The sequence below is a fragment of the Pelophylax lessonae genome (genome assembly GCF_965119305.1).
Source record: "Pelophylax lessonae genome assembly, chromosome: 11".
NCBI lineage: Eukaryota > Metazoa > Chordata > Amphibia > Anura > Ranidae > Pelophylax > Pelophylax lessonae.
In genome coordinates this window covers 190,622,097-190,632,460 of record NC_138778.1, presented here as the reverse complement: position 1 = coordinate 190,632,460, position 10,364 = coordinate 190,622,097, and the positions used below count along the sequence as shown (strand labels likewise).

Here is a 10,364-nt window from a genome sequence, read left to right as displayed (position 1 = left end):
ACAGGAAGTGTGTCACTGGCAGAGAGTTGTCGCCCTGGGGCAGGAAGTGTGTCACTGGCAGAGCGTTGTCACCTTGGGACAGGAAGTGTGTCACTGGCAGAGCGTTGTCACCCTGGGACAGGAGGTGTGTCACTGGCAGAGCGTTGTCACCCTGGGACAGGAAGTGTGTCACTGGCAGAGCGTTGTCACCCTAGGACAGGAAGTGTGTCACTGGAAGAGCGTTGTCACCGTGGGACAGGAAGTGTGTCACTGGCAGAGCGTTGTCACCGTGGGACAGGAAGTGTGTCACTGGCAGAGCGTTGTCACCCTGGGACAGGAAGTGTGTCACTGGCAGAGCGTTGTCACCCTGGGACAGGAAGTGTATGCAAGGAGGACAATCTGTGATCAGACACGTCTATGAGATGATTGGGTACATATTACCCCAATAATAATAATAAGACATGTGGTGGAGACACGTACAGAGCACCCCACACTGTACACTGTGCATACAGCACTCGTCACTACACACAGATTTACCCCATACGCATGCGCAGCGCCGCTAGCCGAGCTCCGTGAAAGCAGCCCGTGTTCCCCCTACTGCGCCTGCGCGATCCGTGCCTTCTCCTGGAGACGATGGGTGGGGTCCGAGCTGCAGAAGGGAGTGACGTCAGGACGCAGGGTGACGTCAGTGTCTGCAGAGAGACAGGAAGAGAAGGAGGATTATTGTTGTCTGACTGTAAACAGAGGCGACGGAGACATGGGGGCTGTGCTGGGCATCTGCTCTGTCGCCAGCTGGGTAAGACATGGTTCTATGGGGGGAATCTATTATTCATGTCTGGTTATAGGGCTACCTGGCTGTCATTTCAGTGTCTGAATTGAGTAATGATTAGTCATGTCTGGTTGTGGGGTACCTGTCTGCCCTGACGTTTTATAGGTAGAAACCCCTGGTCACCAGTATTGGCGCATAGGATGGGCGCTGGTTGGCCGCGTAGGATGGGCGCTGGTTGGCCGCGTAGGATGGGCGCTGGTTGGCAGCGTAGGATGGGCGCTGGTTGGCCGCGTAGGATGGGCGCTGGTTGGCAGCGTAGGATGGGCGCTGGTTGGCCGCGTAGGATGGGCGCTGGTTGGCCGCGTAGGATGGGCGCTGGTTGGCCGCGTAGGATGGGCGCTGGTTGGCCGCGTAGGATGGGCGCTGGTTGGCCGCGTAGGATGGGTGCTGGTTGGCCGAGTAGGATAGGAGCGGGGAGCTTGTCGGCCACGTGGGTATGTAGGATGGTAGCTGATTGGCCGCGTAAAATGGGAGTTGGTTGGCCGCGTTGGCGCGTAGGATGGGAGCTGGTTGGCCACGTAGGATAGGAGCGGGGAGCTTGTCAGCCGCGTTGGCGCGTAGGATGGGCGCTGGTTGGCCGTGTAGGATGGGCGCTGGTTGGCCGCGTAGGATGGGCGCTGGTTGGCCGCGTAGGATGGGCGCTGGTTGGCCGCGTAGGATGGGCGCTGGTTGGCCGCGTAGGATGGGCGCTGGTTGGCCGCGTAGGATGGGCGCTGGTTGGCCGCGTAGGATGGGCACTGGTTGGCCGCGTAGGATGGGCGCTGGTTGGCCGCGTAGGATGGGCGCTGGTTGGCCGCGTAGGATGGGCGCTGGTTGGCCGCGTAGGATGGGCACTGGTCTGCCGCTTAGGATGGGCGCTGGTTGGCCGCATAGGATGGGCGCTGGTTAGCCATGTAGGATGGGCGCTGGTTAGCCATGTAGGATGGGCGCTGGTTGGCCGCGTAGGATGGGTGCTGGTTGGCCGAGTAGGATAGGAGCGGGGAGCTTGTCGGCCACGTGGGTGCGTAGGATGGGAGCTGGTTGGCCACGTAAAATGGGAGCTGGTTGGCCGCGTTGGCGCGTAGGATGGGAGCTGGTTGGCCACGTAGGATAGGAGCGGGGAGCTTGTCAGCCGCGTTGGCGCGTAGGATGGGCGCTGGTTGGCCGCGTAGGATGGGCGCTGGTTGGCCGCGTAGGATGGGCGCTGGTTGGCCGCGTAGGATGGGCGCTGGTTGGCCGCGTAGGATGGGCGCTGGTTGGCCGCGTAGGATGGGCGCTGGTTGGCCGCGTAGGATGGGCGCTGGTTGGCCGCGTAGGATGGGCGCTGGTCTGCCGCTTAGGATGGGCGCTGGTTGGCCGCATAGGATGGGCGCTGGTTAGCCATGTAGGATGGGCGCTGGTTAGCCATGTAGGATGGGCGCTGGTTGGCCGCGTAGGATGGGTGCTGGTTGGCCGAGTAGGATAGGAGCGGGGAGCTTGTCGGCCACGTGGGTGCGTAGGATGGGAGCTGGTTGGCCACGTAAAATGGGAGCTGGTTGGCCGCGTTGGCGCGTAGGATGGGAGCTGGTTGGCCACGTAGGATAGGAGCGGGGAGCTTGTCAGCCGCGTTGGCGCGTAGGATGGAAGCTGGTTGGCCTGCGTAGGATGGGAACTGGTGGGCCGTGTTGGCGCCTTGGGTGGGTGTCGGTCATACCCATCCACCAATAGGAATAAATCCCATCCTGTCATTCCTCCCATGCTGTCAGTGATAGGAGGGTCTCCAGGGGATTGTAGGACCATAGTGGTCTGCAGTCCTCTGTGCTCCTGTATTGGTGGGGTTGGCTGTGTCACTATGAAGGTGATGTCTGTCTGTATGTCTGTCTTTGCTGAATTCAAGCCTTTCCTGCACTCAGTAAGCTCCTCCGTTGTCAGACTCCATAGCTCACCTACCCCTCCCCCAGCACAGGTATACAGCAGATCAGACATACCAGCACATACTATATCTCTAAGCTGGTAAAACTGGAAGGTCAATGGATAAATGTAACCAATCAGGATGATCTCCAGTGTCATAAACATGACGGCTCCTTTCAGCTCTAAGATGTGGAAATTCTCGTCACATGGCTGAAAGCTGAGATCCTTCTCCTCCTGCTAGAGCTCTGTGTTCTGTGCTTCCTAGTCTATGGGATAACAACTTGTATGTATTCATTTTTTGTTTCAGATCTAGTAGAAAAGGGTTAAAACCCCCTACCAAGTGTTTTGCTGTTTGTGTCCCATTGGGTACATTTTTTTCACTTCCTGTAACAGAGACACAACAGGAAGTGAGAGGAAATCCTCTTTTTTTCCTTGATAAAAGAGTCTCTATTGGATGATTACCCCTATGCTGGTTCTGTTCCTCTTCTGGAAGTTGATGATGTCATCACCTGTACTGGTTTTGCATTCAATTCCCTTCACCCCACCATCATTCCCACTGCCTGCTTTGTTTCTGTATATTAAGAAAACAAAAAAAAAAAAAAGATTGCACAGTAAAAACTTATCGGCGGGTCTAACCCCTCTCCACACTGATCGTCTAACCCCTCTCCACACTGATCGTCTAACCCCTCTCCACACTGATCGTCTAACCCCTCTCCACACTGATCGTCTAACCCCTCTCCACACTGATCAAATCTAGAAAAGAAAGCTTTTGTCTAGAGATACATTTTATCCTCTTCTGTTTAGTTCTTTCTATTTTTGGGCTTAAAAATGCGCTCACAGCAGCCAATCAGGTGTCCCCTTGCCTGCATCGGCCACCTGGATATAAAAGTTGATTGGTTGCTAAAGGAAAAAGCTTACATCTCCACATTCTATCCCTCTGAAACTGCATCAGCTATCTCCGGCCTGCCTTCATTTCCTGTTTGCATGTCTTCCATCAATTATTAATTCCCTCTTCTGATCTCTACTGTCACTAACTCCACTCCACTCCCCTCACCTGACCGCTTTCTCTGCTGCCATCAAGCAAATCATTGACATAGGAAATGAAGGGATTGCAACTGATTTGTGTTCTCTATGGATTCTGGGGGGGGGGGGGTGTTGTCAAGGGATGCTGGGGGGGGGGTGTTGTCAAGGGATGCTGGGGGGGGTGTTGTCAAGGGATGCTGGGGGGGGGGTATTGTCAAGGGATGCTGGGGGGGGGGTATTGTCAAGGGATGCTGGGGGGGGGGTGTTGTCAAGGGATGCTGGGGGGGGGTGTTGTCAAGGGATGCTGGGGGGGGGTGTTGTCAAGGGATGCCTGGGGGGAGTGTTGTCAAGGGATGCTTGGGGGGGGGGGTTGTCAAGGGATGCTTGGGGGGGGGGGTTGTCAAGGGATGCTTGGGGGGGGGGGTTGTCAAGGGATGCTTGGGGGGGGGGGGTTGTCAAGGGATGCTGGGGGGGGGTTGTCAAGGGATGCTTGGGGGGGGGTTGTCAAGGGATGCTTGGGGGGGGGTTGTCAAGGGATGCTTGGGTGGGGGGTGTAGTCAGGGGATTTGGTGGGGGGGGGTGTTGTCAAGGGATGCTTGGGGGGGGGTGTAGTCAAGGGATGCCGGGGGGGGTGTTGTCAAGGGATGCTTGGGGGGGGTTGTCAAGGGATGCTTGGGGGGGGTTGTTAAGGGATGCTTGGGGGGGGGGGGTCGTCAAGGGATGCTTGGGGGGGGGGGTCGTCAAGGGATGCTTGGGGGGGGGGGTCGTCAAGGGATGCTTGGGGGGGGGGGTTGTCAAGGGATTCTTGGGGGGGGTGGTGTAGTCAGGGGATTTGGTGGGGGGGGGGTGTTGTCAAGGGATGCTTGGGGGGGGGGTGTAGTCAGGGGATTTGGTGGGGGGGGGGTGTTGTCAAGGGATGCTTGGGGGGGGGTGTAGTCAAGGGATGCCGGGGGGGTGTTGTCAAGGGATGCTTGGGGGGGGTTGTCAAGGGATGCTTGGGGGGGGGGGGTCGTCAAGGGATGCTTGGGGGGGGGGTCGTCAAGGGATGCTTGGGGGGGGGGGTCGTCAAGGGATGCTTGGGGGGGGGGGGGTTGTAGTCAAGGGTTGCTTGGGGGGGGTGTAGTCAAGGGATGCTTGGGGGGGGGTGTAGTCAAGGGATGCTTGGGGGGGGTGTAGTCAAGGGATGCTGAGGGGGGGGGTGTTGTCAAGGGATGCTGAGGGGGGGGGTGTTGTCAAGGGATGCTTGGGGGGGGGGGTCGTCAAGGGATGCTTGGGGGGGGGGGGGTTGGCAAGGGATGCTTGGGGGGGGGGGGTGTAGTCAAGGGATTCTGGGGGGGGGGTGTAGTCAAGGGATGCTTGGGGGGGGTGTAGTCAAGGGATGCTGAGGGGGGGGTGTTGTCAAGGGATGCTGAGGGGGGGGGGTGTTGTCAAGGGATGCTGAGGGGGGGGTGTAGTCAAGGGATGCTTGGGGGGGGGGGGGGTGTAGTCAAGGGATGCTGGGATGTGTTCTTTCATATAATGCCCCTGCTTGTGAACTAATGGAGGAGGGAGGTTTGGGACATGAAATGAAGCACAGGGCTATAAAGTGATGAAAAATCATTGTATAAAATGTTTATTTGTACATTAAGGCTACATTCACACCTGAGCGTAGCGTTTTCGCGCGTATTTTACCGCGATTTTTACCGCGATTTTTACTGCGATTTTTGTGCAGGCGTTTTTAGATTGAATAGAGATCAATGGAAAACGCCTGTAATCTGCCCAAAAAGAAGCTCATGTACTTTTTTGAGCGTTGGGCGTTTTGTATACAGCGTCAAAACGCTCAGATGTGAACAGGGGCCATTGAAATTAATAGGATTTGTCTTGTTGGGCGTTTTGAGAGCTGATCCTAGAGCAGAAAAACTCCCCAAAAACGCCCCAAAACTCCTACATGTGAACGGAGCCGAGTCATTTCAAAATACAATAAATAAATAGTATTGTTGATAAATAACACATAGTACATGTATATACTCAGACAAATCGCCACCCCACCGTGGTGTTATTAGGTGACCTAGACCTCTCTTTTAAAATACATAGATGGATGATGATTGTAAAAACGAGTAATCAATCATATGGTAGTAATGGCGTAGCATCGAAAAGGACTCTACGCGTTTTGTGGGTTCTTCCCCTCATCAGGAGCAGATGCAGGGTAAATATGCTTGTATCTGCAAAAAAAAGTGCATATACAGTGCCTTGCGAAAGTATTCGGCCCCCTTGAACTTTTTGACCTTTTGCCACATTTCAGGCTTCAAACATAAAGATATAAAACTGTAATTTTTTGTGAAGAATCAACAACAAGTGGGACACAATCATGAAGTGGAACAAAATTTATTGGATATTTCAAACTTTGTTAACGAATAAAAAACTGAAAAATTGGGCGTGCAAAATTATTCAGCCCCCTTAGGCCCCTTTCACACATGCTGTCCGTTTGTCCGTTTTTCATCCATCCGTTGACGGATGAAAAACGGACATCAATGTATCTCTATGTAAAAACGGATGACAACTGATGATCATCAGTTAACATCCGTTGTCATCCGCTTCCGTCAATGTCCGTTTTTTTGAAAGGATGAATGCCCTATTTTTCATCCGTCAAAAAAACGGATCGGACGAAAAACGGATGACAACGGATGAAAAACGGATGTCAACGGATGACAACGGATGAAAAACGGATAACAACGGATAAAAAATGGATAACATCTGATGAAAAACGGATAACAACTGATGAAAAACGGATGAAAAACGGATAACAACTGACGAAAAACGAATGACAACTGACAAAAAAAGGATGAAAAACGGATGAAAAACTGATACATTTGACGTGACTGAACTGATGAACTGAACGGACCGTATGTGTGAAAGGGGCCTTAAGTTAATACTTTTGCTGCGATTACAGCTGTAAGTCGCTTGGGGTACGTCTCTATCAGTTTTGCACATCGAGAGACTGAAATTTTTGCCCATTCCTCCTTGCAAAACAGCTCGAGCTCAGTGAGGTTGGATGGAGAGCGTTTGTGAACAGCAGTTTTCAGTTCTTTCCACAGATTCTCGATTGGATTCAGGTCTGGACTTTGACTTGGCCATTCTAACACCTGGATATGTTTATTTGTGAACCATTCCATTGTAGATTTTGCTTTATGTTTTGGATCATTGTCTTGTTGGAAGACAAATCTCCGTCCCAGTCTCAGGTCTTTTGCAGACTCCATCAGGTTTTCTTCCAGAATGGTCCTGTATTTGGCTCCATCCATCTTCCCATCAATTTTAACCATCTTCCCTGTCCCTGCTGAAGAAAAGCAGGCCCAAACCATGATGCTGCCACCACCATGTTTGACAGTGGGGATGGTGTCTTCAGGGTGATGAGCTGTGTTGCTTTTACGCCAAACATAACGTTTTCCATTGTTGCCAAAAAGTTTGATTTTGGTTTCATCTGACCAGAGCACCTTCTTCCACATGTTTGGTGTCTCCCAGGTGGCTTGTGGCAAACTTTAAACAACACTTTTTATGGATATCTTTAAGAAATGGCTTTCTTCTTGCCACTCTTCCATAAAGGCCAGATTTGTGCAATATACGACTGATTGTTGTCCTATGGACAGAGTCTCCCACCTCAGCTGTAGATCTCTGCAGTTCATCCAGAGTGATCATAGGCCTCTTGGCTGCATCTCTGATCAGTCTTCTCCTTGTATGAGCTGAAAGTTTAGAGGGACTGGCCAAGCATCTCCAGACCTAAAGACTATTGAGCATCTGTGGGGCGTCCTCAAATGGAAGGTGAAGGACCACAAGGTCTCTAACATCCACCAGCTTCGTGATCTTGTCATGGAGGAGTGGAAGAGGACTCCAGTAGAAATCTGTGAAGCTCTGGTGAACCCCGTGCCAAAGAGGGTTAAGGCAGTGCTGGAAATAATGGTGGCCACACAAAATATTGACACTTTGGGCCCAATTTGGACATTTTCACTTAGGGGTGTACTCACTTTTGTTGCCAGCGGTTTAGACATTAATGGCTGTGTGTTGAGTTATTTTGAGGGGACAGCAAATTCACACTGTTATACAAGCTGTACACTCACTACTTTACATTGTAACAAAGTTCAGTGTTGTCACATGAAAAAATATATTAAATATTTAAAAGAATGTGAGGGGTGTACTCACTTTTGTGAGATACTGTATGCACATATTGCGTTTCAGCTCTAAAGTAGAACTTTTGTGTCCCATTTGGGAGATTTCCCTTCACTTCCTGTCCCATAGTCAAAACAGGAAGTGAGAGAATTTCTGGTTGTCACCCGAACTAGTGTCCCCCATTGGAAGATTTCCCCTCTTTTCCTTTTCTGGTGACCACTCCAACCTTTTTGTCCTGGTGATAACAGGAGAAAAAGAGAGGGTGAATCTCAATAACGGGGACACAGACTGCAATATAAACATGTAAGGATTTCTAATCCCTCTCCACTTTATCCAATACTAAAAAGGTAGCTTTGAAATGCTCATCGTGTCATTAAGGATTTATAAAAGGAGAAGTCCTCTTTGCTGAGTGCTGTAGGAATGTGTTCTGTCGGGGATAGTGGATCACATAGGTGTGTCAGGTGAGGCTGTGTACAGGGCCACCTATGACACCATGACACCAGCTCTAATAGAAAGTAAAAGTCCTGCTGGAGAGCCGCTCTTACTCCATACCAGTCCCTGCTGGCTTTTATAGTGACACAGCTGATTGTGGGGCCTTCATAAACTCCAGCAGATAGATCTCTGGCCTTGTAACTTGGATTCCTCTTATCTGCTGTACATGGAGACATCTGACCGGCACAGATTACACAGCAAGTACAGCCGTGCCAACGTTTTATTCCAGAGGGTTCCACGTTAGCTGTTCTTATTCACACGGCCTTTCTATAATGTAATTCCTGTATGGGGCCATACTTAGAAGGGAGAGATTGAGAGTCACTCCGTTTAAGGTATTCAGCTGGTTGTGTAATCTGAGCTTTAGTTGTTAAAGTGGAAGTAAACTTCCATGGAATTGTTTGTACTTAGAAGTAAGCCTATAATAAGCCTTACCTAAAGGGACTGTAAATATCTCCTAAACTTGCACTGTTTAGGATAGATCTATATGCCGCCAATGACGTGCCACCCGTGCCGTTTCTTCAGAGCCCAGTGCCATGACCAGAGTGACATCGTGTGGCTCCGGCAAGTCACACAGCTGGAGTCCACGGACCTGGAAGAAAGATGGGTGAAGATGGATGCGGCCTCCAGCCGTGACAACGAGGGCTTTGTTTTCAGTTAAGTTTCACATAATGTGCTAGTATGCGATCGATGTATACTAGCACATTATACCTTTTACTTTGCAGGTCAAGAAAAGAAAAAAAAAAAGAGGCAACATTAAGCCCCCGTTCACATGCAGCGCGCCGCGACCTCGGAGCGGCCGGCACGGACTTCATAACATTGAAGTCTATGGCGGTCGCCTCGTGTTCGCCCCAAAGAAGCTCTGGACCCTTTTTCTAAGTCGGAGCGACTTGTGTCGCTCCTATTAGAACGGGTCCGCAGCTTCCCTATGGGAGGCGACCTGTGAGGCGACCTGTGAGGCGACCAGGTCGCCTTAGTGTGAACGGAGACTTACTTCCTCCTATTATTATTATTATTATTATTATTATTATACAGGATTTATATAGCGCCAACAGTTTGTGCAGCTCTTTACAATGTGAGGGAAGACAATACAGTTACTATACAATTCAATACAGGAGGAATTAGAGGGCCCAGCTCGTTGGAGCTTACAATCTAGAACGGAGGGTCAAGTGAAACAAAAGGCAATTACTCTTTAACCACTTAAGCCCCGGAAGATTTTACCCCCATTCCGACCAGGGGGTTTTTTGCGATTCGGCACTGCGTGACTTTAACGGACAATTGCGCGGTCGTGCGACGCTGTACCTAAACGAATTTGACGTCCTTTTTTTCCCACAAACAGAGCTTTCTTTTGGTGGTATTTGATCACCTGTGCGATTTTTACTTTTTGCGCTATAAACAAAAAAAGAGCGTCAATTTTGCAAAAATAACAATATTTTTCACATTTTTTTATATGAAATTCCCCCCAAAAAAATGTAAAAATCAAAATGTTTTAATATTTTCAGCCAATTTGTTTTCTGCTACCTATGTTTGGTAAAAAAAATTGCAAAAAGCGTATTTTGATTGGTTTTTGCAAAAGTTATTGCATTTACTAACTAAGGGAAAGATTTTTGTCATTTTTGGTGTTTTTTTTTTAACGCTTAATGGCGGCGATCTGCGTTTTTTTTTTTTTTTTTTTTTTTTTTGCGGTACTGCCACATTGCGGCGGACAGATCGGACCCTTGACTGACATTTTTGACACTTTTAGGGGTACCAGTGACATTATTACAGTAATCAGTGCTATATATATATGCACTGTTACTGCAAAATGACACTGGCAGGGAAGGTGTTAACTTTATTGGGGAAGGAGGGGTTAAGTGTGTCCCTAGGGGCGTGATTCTAACTGTGATTGGACATGGCTACTGGTGTAGGAGCAGTGATCAACGGTCCTACATAGTAGAACCGTATGATCACTATTCCTACACAGGGGAGAATGACAGGCGGCTTGTTTACATTAGCCAACTTTGAAACAATGGGGCACCCAAAATGTGAGACTACT

At 50.3% G+C, this 10,364-nt stretch overlaps 1 protein-coding gene across 1 annotated transcript in view; it reads left to right on the top strand.

The window, feature by feature from the left end:
- The first annotated feature begins 621 nt into the window (after positions 1-621).
- The window catches only part of SERINC3 (serine incorporator 3), a 41,354-nt gene continuing 31,611 nt past the window's right edge, over positions 622-10,364 (top strand). The window contains exon 1 of the mRNA XM_082271716.1: positions 622-775. Coding sequence (XP_082127842.1) covers positions 737-775 — 39 coding nt within the window. The 5' untranslated portion in view covers positions 622-736. The remainder of the gene's footprint in view (positions 776-10,364) is intronic.